We start from the raw sequence: 23,135 nt of genomic DNA, 5'->3' as shown, positions 1-23,135 counted from the left end.
ATATAAATAAATATATGTACGCACACCCCTACCCATACATGTGTGTGCATATATATGTATGTGTGTGTGTGTACACAAACACACAAATCTGATTTCATCTGCCTCAATAAATGGATCAAGAAGAAGAATTTCATTCTTAAAGCGTCAGAAGCAAAAATACTTGTTTGGCACTCTCATCCGATCCCCTAATACTACAACAATCTGTGAGGACAACAACTCTACTTTGTTGGTGTCCTCCTTTTAAGCATATTGGTCTTAGATTCAGTTTCATCATTCTACTATTCTGGACACAAAAATGTCCCCTTTTCTGTCATACCTAACCAGTGCTGCTGTAGTGACAGGAATCCTTCTTCCTCAACTCAAATTATAACTCCCTATTATCTCAGCAGTATCTGATAAAAACTCCTCTACCTTTCAAATGCTAGAAAACAAAATTGGTAGATCACTCATTCCCCAAGAAAGAATGAAAAATCTGTCTGGGATGGGAAGAGGACAAGAGTTAAGCAGAATAAGTTGATCCTACCTAGAACAAGGTAGTTTTGGATTGCCTGATTTGAATGGATATTTTATAGCTACACAGTTAAGCCTCCTAAACATAACACAAGCAGAAGGTTATAAATCTAAGTGGAAAGGGATGATGATGAAATGGAAAGGGGAGTTCAGGAAATAAGACAGCAGGATTTTGGATGCAGATCCTTAAGGAGAATAGCGGTAGCCATACATATGTTCATAAAGTCGTAGAAAGTATTCTAAAATGTATGCCATCATTGGAATACAGAAGGTAGTTTTTGCCAATATGGAGTATAGAAAATGGACATAACAGTAATAAAAAGTAGCCAATGAGGCCTGGAATTTACTGGAGAAAACTATCAAAGGAACCAAGGTGTTTGGAGCAAATAACTAGAGAGTGAAAGATACTGGAGAGTCTAAGCAGAGGTTTGGACTGCAGATTAGAGATTGCCATCCCTACCAGGAATTGATCTCAAAAGTATAATTGAAAAGAAAGGGATAGAAACGTCCTAAGTGAAAGATCGGCACTGGTACAGTTTTTTTTGTTGAGTCCAGAATAGAAGTTGCTGGTAAAAAAGGGATAAATTAGGGCATATAAAATATTGCATGATACCTGCTGGGGTAGTGTTGTCTCCTCACAGTAAGACGTTGTCCTGTTCGATTCTCAGTTAAAGCATCTTCTGTGTGGAGACATGCGTGAATGGGCGTACCTTCGTTGAAGGTTGTGCATCAGAGCTGGCATCTCGGCACGTAAAAATCTACTGCCAATCATTAGCAGACCGGAGTTCTGCTGTGGCGAAAACCCGAAAGACAATAATCAGAGAAGGTTAAAAAGACTGTGAAAAGAGACCGAAAGGGCAATTTACAAAAAAACAATGGGAGATATTTCTGTGGCTCTGAAATATGCAACAAAGTCCAAAAGGTTTAGGATTTTTGTATGAAGTGCTTGCATAGGTATCTTTAAACCCCAAGCAGACTTCAAAAGAATTTTTCCTGAAGTAGATAGCAAAAGGTGGGAAGTGGGAGAGGTAACTGTAAATGTTTTTTTTTTGTTTTCTCATCAAATCTTTTTTGTAGGGGGAGGATTGTAATGAGTTGGCAGATTTTATAAATTCCCTACAGAGTACTCTCTCAGCATTGTTTTATTACATTTTTTTCCAGTTTTTCTTCCTTCTGTGTCTTGCCAACCGTCAAACACTTTTCATTCTCTTCACCGGCTGAAGCCCAACTATATGGGGTTGTTACAGCCATCGGGGATGGTATGAATTTCGTTTTTGTTTCATCCATAAATGTTTGTACTTGGCGATATGTCATGGGCAGACCACAGACTGCATCCCCTCACTTCTGCATGGGACATTACTTCAAGCAGCCCTGCCCATCCCCACGCCATAGCATGAGAGGTGGTTTCCCCACTCTGCACCACACTGTGTATCCTTGAATGCACACAAACCCTGCCATCCCTCTGACAGGTGAGTGAGCCTTGTCCCTTTACACTTTCACCTGCATGGCTCTTTCATTTCCAGGGCTACTAATCGAAACCCTGGTTGCTTGAGTCACTGTCACCGCAGAGCCACGTGTACCTCTGTTTATTGCCTTGATGACCCCTTTAAGACTCCCACAGGATGCCTAACAAGGTGGGCATCTCAAGTGGAAACTAATTATCAGTTTGAAAATAAATTATGTTGGTGTTTTTAAAGATGTTATTCTTCCGCTAAGATGGAAAGTAAAATTGGCAAAGTTTCTGAACATGTTAGCTGGATGTCCTGTCTACGGAAGGAATATAAGGACATAGCTACCCTTTCCCTTTTAACTCTCACATTTGATCCATGGGAAAAAAACACTGCTTGTTAGAATTTACAAAAGGATGTATATATTTTCTTTTAAGAATTATTTATGTTAGTGATGTTTAGGTAGTTAAATATTTATAATATCTGTAATTTGAATCATGGAACAGTTTTTGCGTGCCATGCTAGGAGTATTCATGTATAATTTACTTATTTATTTATCTATGCCATTCAGGTTTTTATTAATGTTTTCCAATGAATCTGGTGCAGCTTAGGTCAAACCTGCTAGTTCCAGTTTTTAACAGACTCATTTAACAGTTCATTAGCAATTATGTTAATTAATTAAATAACAATTAGCTTTGTATAAAAGGATGCTTTTAAACAGAATCATTATCTGATGAAGGTGGGGAGAATGCTCTCTACCGAAAGCGCTCATTTTTAATAAATTTAGTTCTGTTTGCTGTTGGTGCAGATATCGTGTTTTGGAGGTTTGATCTCGTCAGCACTTTGCCACTTGTGTGAAGTTTCTGAACATGTTAGCTGGATGTCCTGTCTACGGAAGGAATATAAGGACATAGCTACCCTTTCCCTTTTAACTCTCACATTTGATCCATGGGAAAAAAACACTGCTTGTTAGAATTTACTAAACACTTTTTTAACATGTTCTATGAACTGTGATTTTTTAAATCTTGATTGGGATGCTGCAGCTTCCAAAAAATTTTTCATATAAAAGTAAACCTTTAGTGTTACTTTGGATTTGAAGAAAAGACGTGCACTGTGTTATACATACTACCATTTCACAGTAAGTTTCTATTTCTGTTAATGTTAACTGATGCCTTTTTTGTGGTATAATTGCATTCTTTTACTCTGAATCTTAATAGGAGAGAATTCAAAGTTTGAAGCAAAGTATAGAGTTTATGGCAGATCTGGAACAGCCTGGCAGACAGAAGGAGATGGAAGATGTAAAACCCTCTGGTGATGTCTTGAAGATTTTGTCATCAACTCTGGAGCCCATGGACATACAATCTGTAAAAAGTCCAAAAATTGCTAGCAAAGAAATTAAAAGGTACCATTGTGCAACTGTTTGGTTTGCATTATTTATATTGCTGTTCTTTAAATACTGTCCTGTAAATTGCCTATGTATGAAGGGATGGGTGATTTAGTGTGTGTGTGTTTGTGCCCCACATTGGACAGGAGTCCTGTCCAGGTGGAGTTTCTTTGCCTTGTAGCCACTGACTGTCATGATAGGTTCTGTCTCCCCATACAATCCTGTATTTGGATTAAATGGGTAACTGGCAAAGTAATGAGTATTTAAATTAAGCTGTTTCATTGTTATATAAATGAAGTGCTAGCCAGATGTAAAGCAAGGTCAACATTTATACTGAGTGCCCAGTAGAACCAAGTGTAAAACATTGTGTTTAGTCATTTTTTAAGACTCGTGAGGAAACTACATTTAATGCCATACTAACAAATGTGGAACTGTTTTCATTAGTAGCAGTCAGCCTAGTGTGTGGCACACCACACCCACACTTCATATTTATGCACTTTGCCACATTAAGCAATAGTTGTAACCCCAATAATTTCATAATTGATGGGGAAAATTATGAAGACCTTCTTTGTTTGTATGTCAGGGTGTACAGTATGGCTACGTGGTCACTTTGTCATTTTAGACTCTGTGATTTTGGAATTCTGAATTAGTAGAAAGTATGCATAGCCATTATTTTGACTGGTGAGGAATGTCCCAGTTTTTAACTTTTCTGAAAGTGTGGATTATGCCATAATACACAGTGTTTGCATTCTTCTAAGATTTCTGAATCCCAACACCTAGTTACCATTGATACCGTTTGTGGATTTGAGGGGTGACCATTTGCAATCTTGAGATCCACTTTGCTGAATCCTGAGTTGTGATGATCGAATGACAGAAAAAACATAGTTTGCATAATCTTAAACCTGAGGTTGCCATTTATCAAAATATTCCATTTCCTCTGAGATATGACAGTCTCCAAGTTGATGTGTACAAGTTCAGGGGAGTTCTGGGGGTCTTGCCCCCTTCAAAAAACAGTTTTAAAGAAGAAGAGTGATGTTTGATAGTTGCTGTTCTCCTGCAGTCATTCTGATTTCATGCCACCACTGCTGCAGAAAAGTATTTTTTTTTTTTTAGAACTTCAGATTGAAGTCGTTCCTGAGCTCAGATTCCGAGCCAGGCTTGTAAGGCAGAATGAGAAGAGCTTAGTCTAGCGGTGCTTTTTTTTCCCTGGGGAGAAGTTGAGAACATATACAGCACAATGTATTTTAAACTGTTCACATTTTGTTAAATAGTCTGTTCATGCAGTTTTGTGTCCATCATTGTACGCCTCCCTCTACATTTCTTTGTTGATCTCATACAGTGTCCTTTGTTCTTCTCTAAGCTGGTTAAATATTTTGTTTAAAAAAGGTACTTTTTCTTGTTTGTTTTTTTTAAACAGTGTCTTAGTGCATTACTTTTTTTCTGCCTTTCATGGTTTCAGAATGAAGTGGCTTGCAGGCTGAAGCCTGTTAGGGATAAAGTGTTAAACTTTTTTTTTTTTTGGTCTTGTACTGCGACTACTAGCATTTGGCCCATTTCCACTCCCTGTTTCACAATGCACTTTTGATTTTCTTTTGTGTAACCTTTCCATGATTGAGCAAGAGTTCAAGGGGAGGGAAGCTGTTGTGTTACAAGCACAGGTGTTAAGGATTTTCTTATTTGGTCTAACCATTTTTTTCTGTTGCTGTATTCACAACTGGTACCACATGCAGACTGCTGCTAAAAAAGTATGACTGTGGAATATGCATGTAAGTTACAGTAGACTTTCCATTTTTGCTGACATCCTCTGTGAGAACACTGCGTAGTATCCATACTGTCTACTCCAAGGCAAGACTTCATCATCATCCATTTCTCTTCTCTCAAAATACAGGGACCCTGAGGTTGCTGGTGGTGGATGTGTAAAGTTGCTGTGTGTTGTTGGCACAACTGATGCGCAGTAATTCCCCTGAGCAACATGAGTACGAGAAATGTTGTAATCTGCTTTTATCTGGATGCATGGTCCCCAAGTATATTTGCATGCTATTTCCTTGCATTTTTCCGATACTTTCTATTGGTCCAAGCCATGCTTCATTGCCCCACCCCCTGACTCTCTTCCCTCCAGTGTAGTGAAATTTCATCTGTCATTCTACACAAAGTTTACATTGCCCTTTTAGTTTGTTTAAAGTTCCTATGGTACCTTATCTTCAGGCTTCCTGTTTCCATTTTGATTCTGAGGAAAAGCCTGCTCTGCAGGTAGAATCAGTCTGTCCCAGTTAGAGAAATGTGGAAAACCTGTATAAATGTTCTCGTGTCATGGCTATTGGTTTCATTGGTTTCCCAACAACTAGAAGTTTTGTGTGTGCTATGTGAGAAGGAAGGAATTTAGCAGTGCCCAGGTACCTCTGTTTAAATAAACAAATCCAGTTTGGAAGCATTGCTTCTTTCAGGAGGATAAATGGTGTGTAGAAATAAGACATCAGCTTTTGTGTACTATGGACACTAGTCCCTCAGGGATAATGTGCAGATGGAAGTATTAGATGTGGCCAGTATGCATACTTGGTTACCGGGTTGAAAAATATTAGACAGTTCATCACGTCATGGAATCTATACAAGTCCTTTGTGCTAAAGCCATAAACTGTGCCCTGTATAGCTTTCCTGGGAAATTTAACATCTATCGTTTGTAATACAAGTCGGTAAATATAAATGCTGCCACAAATGAATCACAGCACTGTGAAAGAGATGTGAACTTCACTAAATGCTGCCTTGTATGTGTCACAGTATTCGGAAAGGTGTAGGGAATTTTACTAAATGCTGATAGTGTGTCATAGCACTGTCAAAGATGTAGGGAGTTTTACTAAATGCTGCTGTGAATGTGTGGCAGCATTGGGAAAGGTGTAAGGAATTTTATTAAATGCTGCTGTGGATGTGTCACAGCATTTTACTAAATGCTGTCATTGATGTGTCACAAACACTGTAAAAGATGTAGGAGATTTTATTAAATACTGCTGTGGATGAGCAGCAGAATTGGGAATGGTACAGTAAATTTTACTAAATGCTGGCACCAGTGTGTCACAGCACTGGGAAAGGTGTAGGGCATTTTACTAAATGCTGTCATTGATGTGTCACAAACACTGTGAAAGATGTAGGGGATTTTATTAAATGCTGCTGTAGATGAGTAGCAGAATTGGGAAGGGTACAGTAAATTTTACTAAATGCTGTCACCAGTGTGTCACAGCACTGAGAAAAGTGTAAGGAATTTTACTAAACGCTGCTGTGGGTAATGTCACAACATTGGGAAAGGTGTGTCAAATTTTGCAAAATACTGCAGGGGATGAGTCACAGCTCTTTGAAAGCTATAAATAATTTTACTAAATTCTGCCATGGAGCAGTCTAAGCAATATGAAGAAGATGTAAGGAATACTAGTAAATGCTGCTGTGGATGTGGCACATCATTGGGAAAGGTATAGGAAATTTTACTAAATGCTGATTATGTGTCACATCACCTTAAAAGACGTAGGGAATTTTACTAAATGCCACTGTGGATGTGTTGCAGCATTGGGAAAAACAGGGAATTTCACTAAATGCCAGGACATGAGTCATAGGTCTGTGAAAGGTACAGAGAATTTTGCTTAATGCTGTAGTGGATGAGTCATAGCTCTGTGAAAGATGTAGGGAGTTTTACAAAATTATTTAGTGGATGTATGGCTCTGTGGCAGACTTAATTATATGGTAGTGAGCAACAAAAAACATTGCCGCAATGGTAACCATTTGAAATGTCTGGACCTGCTAGAGCGAGACCTGAAACATGGAGACTGAATGGCTGAAAAAACAGACTTGCATATACTAAGTGTTAGGTGGCTATTTCTTGTGGTATTCCCTTTTCTCCAAGGTATGCTGTCTGAGTCAATATGTAGAAATTCGGAAAGCGTGGAGGTCTTGCCCCCTTGTCTGGAGGGGGGTATGCCCCCTGACAAAAAGAAATTTAAAGGAAAAGAGCAAAGTTCAAGATTCGCTCTACTCCTGCGTTTTTGTTCTTTTTGAAGTGCCAACATTTCAATAGGAAGTCTGCTATGTATATTCTAGGTATGTGTTAATGTTATAGTGAAATGTTCATGAGTTTTGCAGATAGTTTTCCTAGATACTTAACTGTTGCCATCATGTGAATACGCTGCTTCCTTCTAGAAACTGTTGATTATGACATTAAAACCCCTAACACTCACCATCTGGAGAACAACTTCTCAAGTGAATTTCCTAACATATATTAAGCAATTCTGATACTTTGTGTTTTTTTTATTTATTTATTTTTTTTTTTGGATTGCGTCCCATCCATCCTTTAAGCTTAAAGGTCTTCTTTCTCTGTGCCCAGGTGTGTGCTTTCTGTGTAATTCTGAAGCCAACATTTCACTTGCTAAAGGTGCATTAACTACCTTGGAGTATGACTAACCACTCATTATTGGTGGCTCTGCGTGTGTGTAAGTGCAGGCAGTTACATTCATCACTGGATAAGAACTGCAGGTGTACATCATGTCCTGTTATACTGCCGGTCAGTTATAATGGCAGGCTTAAAATCTCATTGGCTAATTTATAGACTACGACATCTGGGAGTCTGATGACATAAATCTCACATCCAGGCTTTGACAGTTATCCACAGCTCCGTTCAGTTTTGTATTGTCTCATTTTTCATTAGAATGCTTCATCTTAGCCCTTTTTGGTAGGGGTCCTAGAATGTGGAATGCATTGCTACTGGCATTCAGATGTTTACCCTGTTCATCACCACTTAAGATGTAGTTTAATTATGCACCTCCACAATGAAATGCAAATGTCTGGAGTGATATTGCATTGCATCTGTTATGCATTTTGTCACGTGTAGTAAGATGTTCTTCGTGCTTCACTGTTGCAGTCATTACATTTAGGGTAATCTGCTGGCAGGTTGTCCTCAGTCGGCCTGAATATCAAAGTCTTGGGTCCTGCGTCGGTTGCTGTCTCTTCTTCCATGACGTCCGGTCGTCAGGGGTATAAAACATGCAGCCGACGCCATTTTATTCAGTCTTTCAGAAGCAGTTCGCAAGTGCCGGTCAGCCGACTCCTGAGATGTTCACATTTCGAGTTTCAGAACCAAAGTCTTCAATTAAAGCCAAGTACCCCGTTGGGGAAACTTTTTCTTGCTCCTTACCAATGTCAGTAAAAGTTAATAATTGCATTACTTGTGGGAAGCAAATACCTCATAAGGATTTTCATTTGTACTGTATTCCTTGCCTAGGCCCAGGTCATAATGTGCTTTGCTGTCGGTTTTGTGCTAGATTTAACAAACGCACTATTAAGCATCGGTATATTTTTGCTTCAAAATATTTTGGATCCAGATTTAATTACCCTGAAATGTCATTGGATAGCAATCAGACTACTGGAGTTCACAAAAAACGCAAAGAAAAAGACAGAGACAGACCGTCTAGGTCCAAAACCGACGACAAAACTTCTCCTAAGCTAGTCGCCGGTTTGCCGGTACTCAGTGAGGCGCTTTCGCAGCCCCTAATACCCGCTACTTTTGAGTCTCAGGCCTCTACCGAGACCCATGCAGAGTCCGATATGCTGCGAGATTCTCAGAATCTTGTACCCACGGATGTCTCTCCCTTGGATAGGTCTGGAGCCGCTGAGGAGGCACCGGCTTCTGAGTGTGTTTTCAGGCCTCAACATTTCTATATAAAACCGACGCCAGCTTCAAAAACAGACAAAAACAACTTCTAAGTCTAAAAACCCCACGCATGATCCACGTGCTCAGGCCCCTATGCCTAAAAAACAGATGATCAAAATGGCTGAGGACTTAATTACCTTGATCAGGGGTTCCCAACCCCCACCCCTGCTAAGAAGCCTAGGCAAGACACTGATTATGAATCTTCAGATCAGGTTTCTATTTCTTCTGATTCCTCTTCTGATCAGGACTTTTCTATACCACCCTATGAGGATTCAGATGCAGAAGAGTCCATTCCATCTGCATCTCCTCCTGAGGATTATTCTTTTGGAGAAACCTTGCATACTTTAAGGGAACATTTTCATTGGGAGAGTCAGGATTTCTGTGAATCAAAAAAGAGGCTTAGGGATTTTCTTCTTCTTCCTCAGCATAGGCCTTTGGCTATACCTCCTGTATTAGACATTGTTGATTGCGTTTTCGGAATCGAGCATGGCTCCTGATTCCCTACCTCCGGCTCCTAGTAAGCCAGACCGATATTACAGGGTTCCTGACTCCCACAAATTTTTATTCAAAAATCCTGCTGCTGATCCTGAAACTATCTCACAGGGTCCCAAAGGTGTAAAGGCCTCTACAGCCAAAAATCCTACCCCCTCTGATAGAGATTCCAGGGCGCTGGATAGATGGGGAAAGAAGGTTTATACGTCTGCAACCTTGGCAATTAGGGCCTTAAACTGCTAGTTTCATATGCTTAAATATCAACAGCATGTTATGGGCTTATTGAAACAGAAAATTATGTTGATTTGTGATTTTGTGGAAAATAAAGAATTAAAGGAATTATTGCATGCAGCAGAACAGGTTGGAAAGCATACTTTGCAATGTGGTTTTGATTCCTTGGAGGCCTCTTGCAGGGCTGCAGTTACTGGATCTGTGATTAGAAGGCATGCCTGGCTCAAGGAGCAAAATTTGCCTGATCATGTTAAGGCTAAATTATTGGATGCACCTTTACAGCATGATACTTTGTCTGGTAATAAGGCAGAAGAGGTTTTAAAGAAAATGGAAGACAAAGCTAAATCTGTGCAAACTGTAAAAAATGTCTTACAAGTGCAGCCACCCAGATTCAGTAGGCACTGGCCTACTAAAAATTGGTCCTTTCCTGTGTCCAACAGAGCCTCACAAGGAAAATCCAGGTGCTCAAAAGGCTGTAGATACCAATGATAGGGTTCTTACAGGTCAAAGCAATGGGGTGCCTCTACCTCCAAATCTGGAGGAAACAAAGCACAACCCTACAGTGAGCAGTCTCAATGACTTCCCTGTATCATTACCAAGCACTTTCTTTTGGCAGCCCCACTGGGGGGACAATTAGCACTTCATGCTCAAAATTGGCAGTTAATTATCCAGGACAAGTGGGTATTAAACATAGTATCCCAGGGGTACAGATTTCATTTCCATACTTTGCCAATTCCAAATGGTTGGCCAGATCTGCCACAAAATCAATGGGCAGAGGCTCAGAAACAAGTGACGTCCCTCATGGATATGGGGGCCATTCATCCAGTACCAGAACAGGAAAAAGGACAAGGTGTTATTCAAGACTGTTCCTGGTACCCAGAAAAGACCATGCCTGGCATCCAATACTGAACTTATCGATTTTGAACACATTCTTGGACATCCCAAAATTTAAAATGCTGACTTTGCAACAAGCTACTGCCCATGCTGGGCAGGAACGCTTGGTTAGTGACTCTAGACTTAAGAGGCATACCTGCATATCCCAATAAGGGAATCGTGCAGAAGATACCTCTGCTTCAAGGCAGGTTTTCTGCATTACCAATTCTCTGCACTGCCCTTTGGCTTATCTACTGTGCCCAGGGTCTTTACAAAGTGCCTGGCACCAGTAATTGCGTTCTGCAGACAAAGAAGCATACAAATTTATCCTTATCTGGACGGCTGTCTCATTCAAGCAGAGGACAAGGACACTCTTCTTCAACATCTGGCATTTGTAAAAAGGCTTCTAGCATGCCTAGGGTGCACCATAAACGAAAAGAAATCACAACTGGTACCCTCTCAAAAAATTACATTCCTGGGTGCAAGCTTGAGTACAACTGCCCAGATGGCTTACCTTACACCAGACAAACAAAGGCAGCTGACTATATACTTCAAACAGATGGCAGCAAAAACCCAGTTATCTGCAAGACAAATTCTGCAGGCTTTTGGAGTTCATGGCATCCTGCATTCTACTAATTCCATATGCAAGACTGCATATGAGGAAACTTCAAAGGTACCTAAAAAGTTTATGGAGTCAACATTGTCACCGTCTGGAAACAATGATTCCTCTCATTCTCTGCCTACAACAGGAGTTTCTTTGGTGGGCAGAGACATGCCACCAAAACAAGGGTCTGACATTCACTCTACCCCCTGCCACCCAAATCCTAACTACAGACGCATCAGACCATGCTTGGGGGGCCCACCTGTCGGGGAGATGCATTCAGGGCATATGGAGCCCAAAACAAATGCATCTGCATATCAACCAGAAAGAGATGCTAGCTGTTCAGAATGCCCTGACAGCCTTCAAGGACTTACTTCATCCAGGACAACTACTGATAAAGACCGACAACACCACAGTTATGTGGTACATAAACAAGCAGGGGGGTACACATTCCTATCCGCTTTGCATACTAGCCATGGTATTGTGGGACACCGCCTTGACTTACCAAGTACATCTTCAAGCTCAATTCCTGCCAGGAAAACAAAATACTCTAGCAGACGACCTAAGCAGAAATCTTATGGACCCTCACGAGTGGAAACTGGATCCACAAGTCTTCAGCATGATAACACAGAAATGGGGGAGCCCAGATATAGATCTGTTTGCCTCTCCCCAAAATCACCACCTGGACAAATGCTGCACAAGGACTTATCACAGACAAGCATGGAAAGTGGATGCCCTATCCTTCAGTTGGAAAAACTGATCAGTCTACGTCTTTCCTCCTCTGCCTCTTGCTAAAGGTCAGACAGGAAAAACCAAAAATGATCCTAATTGCCCCGGACTGGCCTTGCCAGCACTAGTACCCAATTCTAAGGAATATGTCTCAACTCCCTCCTTGGTACTTGCCTCATATACCTCATCAACTGTCTCAGCAGAGCAATCAAATTCTGCACACTCAGCTCCAAACTTTGAACCTGGCAGCATGGCTGATCATGTAATTATTCAAACACCTCTCCGTAAATCTGTGATGGATGTCATTTTGGAAGCCAGAAGGCCTAGTACTAGAAAATCTTATGCTGATAAATGGAAGATATTCTGTGCTTGGAACCAAGCACAATGAACGGACATAACAAAACCAGATATTCCTCAGATTTTACAATACTTGACCGAGATGCTTGACAAGGGCCTTTCTTTTTCTTCAGTAAAAATCTATGCCTCTGCCATCTCGGCTCATTACAACACGGAGCCTCCCATCTTTTCTCATCCTCTGCTAAAACAGTATCTTAGAGGGGCCAAAAATTTAAAGCCTCCCAGAAGATCACCAACTCCTGCATGGGACGTCAATTTTGTGCTGGAAAAACTCACCCTACCTCCTTTTGAACCAGCAGCTACTGCGGATATAAAGTTTATATCTTGGAAAACAGCTTTCCTTTTGGCAATCACTTCAGCAGGAAGGATTTCAGAACTACAGGCCCTCATGGCTGTGGAGCCTTTTATTACATTTTACCCGGACAGGGTGTCCTTCAGGACCAATCCTTCATTTATGCCTATCCAGTGTGGTTCTTAACCAAACTATTCACCTGCCAACATTTTACCCAAATCCGCAGAGCAAGGGGGAGCGGATTCTGCATTCATTGGACGTACACAGACAACTAAGATTCTACTTAAACAGGACCAAATCTCTAAGCAACTACTGGTGGCGTTTGCTGCAGGATCAGAGGGAAAGGCTATATCAAAGCAGACTATTTCTAAGTGGGTAAGCCACTGCATTCGTTTCTGCTACTTGCATCATGGTAAACCGGTGCCCAAGGGAATCAGGTCACATTCCACCAGGGCTGTCTCTACCTCAGCAGCCTTTCCCAGAGGAGTTCCAACCAAAGACATTCTAGAAGCTGCTACTTGGAGCTCTGTTCCTACTTTTGCAAAGCATTATCATTTTCCTCTCTTCTATAAGTCCAGGGCAGGCTTTGCCACTGCAGTTCTGCAGGGCCTTATAGCCGCCCCTAATGCTATTTAGTTCTGTCCTCCTATCCATAGCTTTGGGATTCCACCCAAATGTAATGACTGCAACAGTGAAACATGAAGAACATAGTACAGTTGTGTACACTTACCATAGATGTAGATGTTCGAGTGTATTCACTGTTGCAGTCCAGGTTACCCACCCGCCACCCCCCTTTTTCTTCTAGAACTTCTCTTTCCTTCACTATATTCTAAAGCCTTTATGGTGTATTTGCTTTTAGATGAAGGTAGTTTATGTTGCTAAAGTGCATTTCTATATATATTGTTGTTTATTTATATATGCATATTTTTGCTCCCCATTTGGGGGGCACCTGACATCTGGGGCAAAAAAACTGAATAAAATGGCGTCAGTTGCATGTTTTATTCCCCTGATGACCTGACGTCATGGAAGAGGAGACAGCAACCGACTCAGGACCCAAGACTTTGGTATTCAGGCCGACTGAGGGCAACCTGCCAGCAGATTACCCTAAATGTAATGACTGCAACAGTGAATGCACTCAAACATCTACATTTATGGCAAGTGTACACAACTGTACTTTTTTCTTCTAGTTATTGCTTATGGTACATTTGCATATATGATTTACATTGTAATTAGCAGATGTTCTTCGTGTGCACTGTTGCAGTCACAGTCATCACATTTGAGTTGTCCTGCCAGGGGTAGCCCTCAGTTGACCTGAGTACCAGAGGCTTAGTTTTTCTGCATCTGTTGCTCCAAGACTAACGTCAGGTCATCAGTGGTATAAAATCAGGCAGCTGATGCTGTTACATCAGTCTATCTTGCCGAGGAGCCCGAAGCAGAAGCAGTTTGCACGAATGCCAGTCAGCCACGACCTGAGTTTTCGTTTCCGAATTGAAGTTGAAGTCTTCTAAAGCTAATTACACCATTAGGGATCATTTTTTCTTGTTCTAACTGATGTCAGAAAAAGTTAACAATTGTCTCACCTGTGGAAAACAAATACCACACCGAGACTTCCATTCTTACTGCGTCACCTGTTTAGGCCCAGACTACGACGTCCCTTGCTGTCGCTTTTGTGCTTTGTTCAATGCCAGAACTGTACGTCATCGGACCCTTATTGTAGCTAGATATTTTTGCTCTGTCCTCTAATTCCAATATGGCTTCAGTAAGCTATCTGACTACTGAAATTCCGAAAAAACATAAGCATAAAGACACAGCACAGGTCCAAAACTGCCGACAACGCTTCCGCTAAACTAGTCTTCAGTTCTCCGGTCCGGTCCTCAGTGAGGTGCGTTTGCAGCCCCTAATGCCTGCTTCTGTGGATTTGCAGGCCGGTACCGAGACCCTTTTGGAGTCCGGTATGCCGCAAGACTCTTCGACTAAGGATCCTGCAGATGTCTCTACCTTGGATGGGTCCGAAGCCGCTGAGCAGGCACCGGCTTCCGAGGAAGTACTTTGCACTAATGATACTCGACACAGACCGACTACTTCTTTCACGTCTACAGTTCTTTCTAAAACTACTGAGTTTCTAAGGCCCATGGTGCAAACTACACCCAAAAAACCGATGACCCAAGCTCAGGCACCTGCTTTCTTGCCTCAATCTCAAATACTTAAAATGGCGGAAGACCTTATTATGCTTATTAGGGGGAAGCCAGGTTACCCCTTCCAAAAGAAAGAGACTTGCCCCCAGTAGTTTTATCTGAACAGGAGTTTGATGACTCTGATGCTTCTGAATATGAAGACATGCAATCTCTCTCTACTTATGAGAGTTCTGATGCAGAGGAATCCATTCCCTCTGCCTCTCCACCTGATAATTTTTCATTTGGGGAAACCCTTCATACTTTAAGGGATCATTTCCAATGGGAATGTCAAGACTATTCTCAGTCAAAGAAGAGACTCAAGGAATTCTTAGATTTACTACAGCACAGGCCTTTGGCCATTCCACCTGACCTGGATGCTGTGGATGATGTTTTTATGGAATCCAGTTTGACTCCTGACACCCTTCCACCTGCTCCCAGGAAAACTGATGTACAACAGAGTCCCTGACTCTCTCAAATTCCTTTTCAAAAATCCTACTGTTGACCCAGAGGTCATCTCTCAAGGACCTAAAGGAATTAAAGCAACCTCAGTGAAGAATCCCACCCTGTCAGACAGGGATTCCCGAGCTTTAGACAGATGGGGTAAAAAAGTATACCCCTCTACTACTTTTGCTGTTAGAGCATTAAATTGTTAGATGTTCATCGTGTTACCCTGCTGCAGTCATCACACTTGGGTTATCCTGCCGTCAGGCGGTCCCGCAATCGGCCAGAGTTCCAAAGTCTTGGTCCAGCGTCGGTTGCTGTCTCTTCCTCCCTGACGTTAGTGCGCCAGGGGTATATAAGAGGCATCCGACGCCATTTTCTTCAGTCTTTCTTGCCGCGCGGTGCCCAAAGCAGAAGCAGTTCGCAAGTGCCGGTCGGCTGACACCTGAGATTTTCGAATCGAATTTCAGTCCGAAGTCTTCAATAAAGCTAAGTACACAGTTAGGGAACCTTTTCTTGCCTCAGTCCGATGTCAGAAAAAGTTAACAATTGCATTTCTTGTGGGAAGCAAATACCTCATAAGGACTTCCATTCTTATTGTATTCCTTGCCTAGGCCCAGACCACAACGTCACAGGTTGTCGGTTTTGTGCTAGGTTTAATAAACGAACTATCAAACGCCGTTTTGACTTCGCACGACATTACTTTGGTAGGAAATTTAATTTTATCATGCCGTCGGAGCAGCCGATGACCGGCATGCATAAAAAACGCAAGGATAAGGACAGGCAGACTAGAACCAAGCCAGACTCCGAGGCCTCTGCTGGGCCTGTCGCCGGTTCTCCGGTTTTCAGTGAGGCGCCTGCGCAGCCCCTGACTACCACGGAAATAGAACCCCAGACAGCTTTGGATTCTCAAGCGGAGTGTACTAGGCCATCGCAACCATCTTCATTAGGCCCTTCCGACACCGGAGCAGAAGGTGATCCCGGTGCAGTAGAAATGCCTTTGGTTTCAGAAGGTGTCTTCAGACCGACTACACACTCACCATTAAATCTTATGCTAAGCTAAAAACTCCTTTAAAACCAAAAAATAGACTGTACATCACTCTCCTGTTCAAGGCCCCATGCCTAAGAAACAGATGCTTAAGAGGCTGAAGATTTGATTTCCCTAATCAGGGGTTCCCATCCCCCTCCTGATAAAAGGCCAAGACAAGAGGAGGACTATGCTTCCTCTGACCAGGTTTCTATTTTCTCAGATTCTTCTGAGGAACAGGATTATGCTTTTCCCCCTTATGAAGATTCTGATGCTGAAGACTGTATTCCCTCAGCATCTCCCCCTGAAGACTACTCCTTTGGGGAAACTTTGCATACCATGAGGGAACATTTCCACTGGGAAGGCCTGGACTACTCTGATTCTAAGAAAAGGCCCCGAGAGTTTCTTTTACTACCTCAGCACAGACCATTTGCTATCCCTCCAGTTTTAGATATTGTGGATGATGTTTACTTAGAGTCTAGTCTAAATCCAGACTCCCTACCTCCTGCTCCAGCCAAACCAGACAGATACTACAGAGTACCTGACACACACAAATTCCTTTATAAAAGCCCACTGGCTGACCCAGAAACAATTTCCCAGGGTCCCAAAGAGGCTAAAGCTTCTATGGCTAAAAATCCTGTACTCTCTGAAAGGGATTCCAGAGCTTTAGATAGATGGGGAAAAAAGATATACACCTCAGCTACTCTGGCTATGAGACCATTAAATTGTCAGTTTCACATGCTGAAATATCAGCAGTTCCTAATGTCTCATTTAAAACAAAAACTGAGCACACATTCTGAACAGGCTGAATTCAAGGAAATGCAGGATCTGTTGCATGCAGCTGAACAGGTGGGCAAACCTACTTTACAATGTGGATTTGATTCATTGGAAGCTTCCTGTAGAGCAGCTGTTACTGGGTCTGTCATACGCAGACATGCTTGGTTAAAAGAACAAACCCTACTTGATCATGTTAAAGCAGAATTATTGGATGCACCTTTACAGCAGGATGTCTTATTTGGTGTCAAAGCAGAAGAGGTTTTAAAGAAAATAGAGGATAAGGCAAAGTCTATGCAGACGGTCAAGGATTTTTTACAGGTACAACCCTTGTTTCAGCAAAAATTGGCCAACAAAAATCTGGTCCTTTCCAGCTTCTGACAGACCACAGAGGGGCAAATACAGATGCCCAAGGGGCAGAGGTCAGTCACAAGGCCCTTACAAACCTCGCCAATGGGGTGCCACAACCCAGAAAGGAGGTGAGACAGACCCCAAGCTAGCAGAAGACAAACACACTGACTCAACCCTCCAACTACCAAGCAAATCTCTCTTGGCAGCTCCCTTGGGAGGAAAATTAGCACTTTTTGCAGACAACTGGCACATCATCACAAAAGACAAATGGGTCCTAAACATTGTCTCACAAGGATACAGATTCCACTTTTATACCTTGCCAAGGATAAAACGAATGCCAAACCTGCCACCAAATCAATGGGCAGAGGCACAAAAACAAATTGCAGCTCTCATGGACATGAGAGCCATTCAACAGGTACCTACACAGGAGCAAGGACAAGGATTTTACTCAAAACTCTTTCTAGTCCCCAGAAAGGACAAAGCATGGAGACCCATTCTGGATCTTTCAGTTCTGAACACCTATCTGCAAGTACCAAAATTCAAGATGCTAACACTACAGCAGCTTCTTCCCATGCTGGGCAAGAAGGCTTGGCTAGTAACGCTGGATCTCAAGGAGGCATACCTGCATGTCCCTATCAGACAAAATTGCAGAAGATACCTCCGCTTCATTGCAGGTTCAACCCATTATCAATTCTCTGCACTGCCCTTTGGCTTATCTACTGTGTCCAGGGTCTTAACAAAATGCCTGGCACCAGTAATTGCATACTGCAGACAAAGAGGAATTCAAATATACCCATACCTGGACGACTGCCTTATTCAAGCAGAAAGCAAGGACATTCACCTTCTAAGTTGCCTAGGGTACACAGTAAACGAAAAGAAATAAAAACTAGTGCCCTCACAAAACATAATATTCCTGGGTGCCAGATTGAATACAATGGTCCAGATGGCTTATCTCATGCCAGACAAGCAATAGCTGACTCAATACTTCAAAATAATGGCAACAAAGACCCAATTCCCTGCAAGAAAAATTCTGCAGGCCTTGGGATTCATGGCATCTTGCATACTACTAATACCATTTGCAAAACTGCATATGAGGAAATTACAATGGTACCTGAAAAGCGTATGGACTCAGCACGGCCACAGCTTGGAAACAATGATACCACTCATTCCCTGCCTTCAACAGGAGTTTCTATGGTGGGCACAGGCATGTCACCTCAACAAGGGTCAGCCTTTCACATTACCCTCAGCCAGGCAAACTATGACAACAGACGCATCGGACTATGCCTGGGGAGCACACATGGCAGGACAGTGCATTCAGGGCAAATGGACTACAGATCAAAGGCATCTGCATATCAATCAGAAGGAAATGCTAGCAGTACAGAATGCCCTAACAGCTTTCAAGGACCTCTTACACCCAGGACAACTAATAATAAAGATGGACAATACCACAGTAAATGTGGTACATCAACAAGCAAGGGGGCACACATTCCTACCCTCTATGCAGGCAAGCAATGACCTTGTGGAACACAGCACTGTCTTACCAAGTTCAACTACAAAACAACTTCAAAAAAACGAAAGAAGCAGCACACACTGGATAAAGAATAATTTTTACTGGATTCTGGTACCTCGGCCTTCGCCTTCACATGGAACAACTTTGTAAAATACAAACCAGTATAAGTAAAAAAAGTGTTTCATTTGAAAACATCAGCACGGAAGGTCTTTCCAATGAAACATTAAACTCAGGTGCTTCTTCTAACGAGGGGTCGACCCAAAGAAAAGGTCGGAATCGGCGATTCCAGCAGAGAGGGAACAAGAGATACTAATGGACTTTTGTTAACCAGGTCTGTTTTTTTGAGACCAAATATTTCACTTTTACATAGTGTTTCCTGCAATGATGTTAGTTCTATTTCGAGTGGTGACTGTTTGACCATTTGTGACCGTTTGAATATTATTAACCTCTCAGATTGTGTGTTAACCGAAAGCATGATTAATGTTTTACACATGGGTACAAAATTCATTCCTACATATATTCCTACACTAGCGGAGGTGCTACAGGAGGTTAAGGCCTTCTGTAGAAAATTGTATCTTAAGGTTCATTTTTACAAACGGCCATTAGATATTGGCTATAACACAAATTGTGATGATATTTTTGATGTTGCCAATGATTCACTTTTGGATAGTTCTCTAATGGATATTTCCATCCATGAAAATGAATTATTTGATATTTATGAGGATGTTGAGTGTTTTGAACAAAATGTTAACAAGAATAACAGGGGGTTTGAATACAATACAGGGTATGGTAAACTTACTATTCCCAAGGTCTCATGTGTTAGTAATTTTAACCCTGTTAAAAACAATTCCTGCATAAATTTTTTTGAGAAGGCTTTATATAAGCAAGTCAAGGATGAATATTTTTCATTTAAGAAACATAGAAAATGTTACAATTTAAACAAAGATGAATGGCAAGCATTATGTAAGCTTAGAGAAATGAGTGACAAATATGTATTTTTGCAATCGGATAAAGGTGGCAATTGGGTTGTTCTTGATAGGAATAGATATAATTCCATAGCTCTTGAATTACTTTCAAACAATGGGGTTTATATGCTTTTGTCTACTAATCATATTGTTGAGTTTAATGACAAACTTTTGGAATTATTAGAAAAAGGTGAAAGGCTTGGTTTCTTTTCTCAAAATGATGTCAAGAAATTGTATATCAAGAATCCAAATGATGCCAGATTTTTTATTTTACCGAAAATACATAAAGATTTAATCAATCCACCTGGACGCCCAATAGTGTCGGGAAAAGGGGCCTTTTTACAAAATGTGGGTATATTTTTAGATTCTATACTAAAAGAATTTTTAGTGAGAATTCCTTCCCATGTGAAAAACACAAAAGAAGTGTGTGATAGCTTCAGAGGAAAGATTTGGCATGATAATTATTATTGGGCCAGTGTGGACGTGGTTTCGTTATACACGTCCATTTCTACGAAATGGGGTTTAGAGGCTATCCATTCTTTTATGGGGGAAGGACCAAAAACCCACTTTATCGTCCTATTGGTGGAATTTTGTCTCACTCGTAATGTATTTGAATTTAACAAAAAATATTACTTACAAAAAGAGGGAACGGCCATGGGTGCCAGTTTTGCACCATCTTATGCCATTCTGTTCATGGGTTATTTTGAAAATTTATTCATTTATACAACAAAGTTTTTTCAAAATAAAGTTTTGATATATAAGAGGTTCATAGATGACCTTCTATTTTTGTGCAGGGGTAATCCAGGAGAGTTTGATGAATTTATTACGGATTTAAAATCGAATCCTTTTGGACTAGATTTTACACATCAGACTAATGTTAAAAATATGGATTTCTTGGATGTACATTTTTACATTAGCATAAAGGGCGTAATAGAACATAAACCATTTCATAAAAAGACAGCTGTTAATAATTTTTTGCATGCAAATAGTATGCACAGCCATTCCTTAATTGAGTCTTTGCCTTTGGGCGAATTTAAATGCATTGCTTCAAATACATCTGAGAATATATATGTACAAAGGGAATTTGACATCATTTGTAGAAAATTGATGAACAGAGGATACTCTAGGGATATTGTTTATTTAAATAGAACTAAAGTGGAAGAAATGTTAAATTTTGAAGGAACAGGGAAACAGAATTAAAAACAGGAGAGGAACTGTGAACAATTCAATTTTATTCAAGGAAAAAGTTCCTGTTGTGATGGATAAAATGTTTTTTGTAAACAAATTCTCTCCTTTTTCTTCATTTTTGAAGAAAATTGTTCTGAATATGTGGCCCATTATAACGAGTGATGAATTTTTAGGGAACATCATTCCACACAACATTGTTTTTTCTCATACAAGATGTAAAAATCTAAAGGAATTAATTAGAAGCAAGGGCAAAAAGGATAGGGCTTCAAATGCAGGCTCTTTTGCATGTAAGAAATGTAAAATCTGTGACAAAATCATTAATTTGGACGGCCATAATATTAATGGGGTGACATATCATGCTTTAGATCATTTTGATTGTAATTCCTCGGGGTGATATATATATTATAGGTTGCAATTGTATAGAACAAAAATGGTATATAGGACAAACAAAACGCAGGGTTAAGTTAAGAATCTTGGAACATCTGGGGGATATTAGGAATAGTAGACTTGATAGTCCAGTTGCGTGCCACTTCCACCATTTTCATGGGGGGGATCATTCTGGTTTCAAATTCAGCATTTTGGCTAAACCATGGGGAATGGGAGAAAGTAATATTAATTTTCAGAATAAACTATTGAATATGGAATCCAGGTTTATTGTAAATTTTGGAACACTATTTCCCAATGACATGAATTTAGAATCATAATATATAGAATATTTATTCTGTTGAATATGTATTTATATATGAGTTTATTTATATGGATGTATATTTCTTTAACTAGTGAATTGTTTGATTGATTAATTATTTAATTGACATGATTGATTGTGTAAAATGTGTATTTATACTGGTTTGTATTTTACAAAGTTGTTCCATGTGAAGGCGAAGGCCGAGGTACCAGAATCCAGTAAAAATTATTCTTTATCCAGTGTGTGCTGCTTCTTTCGTTTTTTTGAAGATTTGTTGGATTTTCGGATCCTGTAGTGTGTGTTTTCCTGTTCAAGTTCAACTACAAGCACAATTCCTGCCAGGAAAGAAAAACACATTGGCAGACGACCTAAACAGAAACATCATGGATCCCCACGAGTGGAAACTGGATCCACAAGTATTTGCAATGATAACTCAAAAATGGGGACGCCCAGACATAGATCTGTTTGCCAACCCCCAAAACTACCAACTTCAAAAATTTTGTACAAGGGCATTCCACCCACAAGCTTAGAAAGTGGACGCCCTCTCATTCAGTTGGAAAACATTAACAGTGTATGCCTTTCCTCCATTGCCTCTTCTAGCAAAGGTGCTGCTGAAAGTCAGATTAGAGAGGCCACAAATGATGCTCATTGCACCAGACTGGCCACGCCAGCACTGGTATCCAATTCTAAAGAACATGGCCCACGGCCCACCATGGATTTTACCACAAATTCCTCACCCGCTCACCCAGCGAGACAATCAAATTCTACACAGCCAGCTCAAGACTTTAAACCTGGCTGCATGGCAAATTACCTAAACAATCAACCAACACCTCTATCCAAAGCTGTTATGGATGTCATTCTGGAGGCCAGGAGGCCCAGCACCAGGAAAACCTATTCAGACAAATGGAAAAGATTTTGCGCCTGGAACCAGGCTAAAGGCCAAAATCCCCTTGATCCAAACATTCCTCCGATTCTACAATATTTAACTGAGATGTTGCACAAAGGACTTTCCTTTTCATCTATTAAGTGCAATTTCAGCTCATAACAACACGGATCCTCCTTTATTTTCACATCCACTCCTAAAACAGTACCTCAGAGGGGCTAAGAACATAAGACCGCCCAGGAGAGCACCAACACCTACTTGGGATCTCAACTTTGTTCTGGAAAAACTTACACTGCCGCCCTTTGAAACAGCTTCCTCAGCTGATTTAAACTTTCTTTCATGGAAAACTGCCCTGCTGCTAGCAATAACTTCAGCTAGAAGAGTCTCAGAGTTACAGGCACTAATGGCAGTGGAGCCTTTCCTCATTTTTCATCAAGACAGAGTCTCTCTGCAAACTAACCCTTCCTTTATGCCAAAGGTGGTATCCAGTGTGGCCCTAAACCAAACCATTCATTTGCCCACCTTTTTCCAAAA

At 41.0% G+C, this 23,135-nt stretch overlaps 1 protein-coding gene across 1 annotated transcript in view; it reads left to right on the top strand.

Annotated features, from left to right (window-relative positions):
* The window catches only part of BRD7 (bromodomain containing 7), a gene marked incomplete in the record, with an annotated part of 891,907 nt that overhangs the window by 379,928 nt on the left and 488,844 nt on the right, over positions 1-23,135 (top strand). Inside the window, 1 exon segment of the mRNA XM_044081983.1 lies at positions 3,176-3,360. Coding sequence (XP_043937918.1) covers positions 3,176-3,360 — 185 coding nt within the window.

The sequence above is a fragment of the Protopterus annectens genome, chromosome 8.part1 (genome assembly GCF_019279795.1).
Source record: "Protopterus annectens isolate FY-2018-M chromosome 8.part1, PAN1.0, whole genome shotgun sequence".
NCBI classification, from domain to species: domain Eukaryota; kingdom Metazoa; phylum Chordata; order Ceratodontiformes; family Protopteridae; genus Protopterus; species Protopterus annectens.
This window is presented reverse-complemented; position numbering and strand designations above follow the sequence as displayed.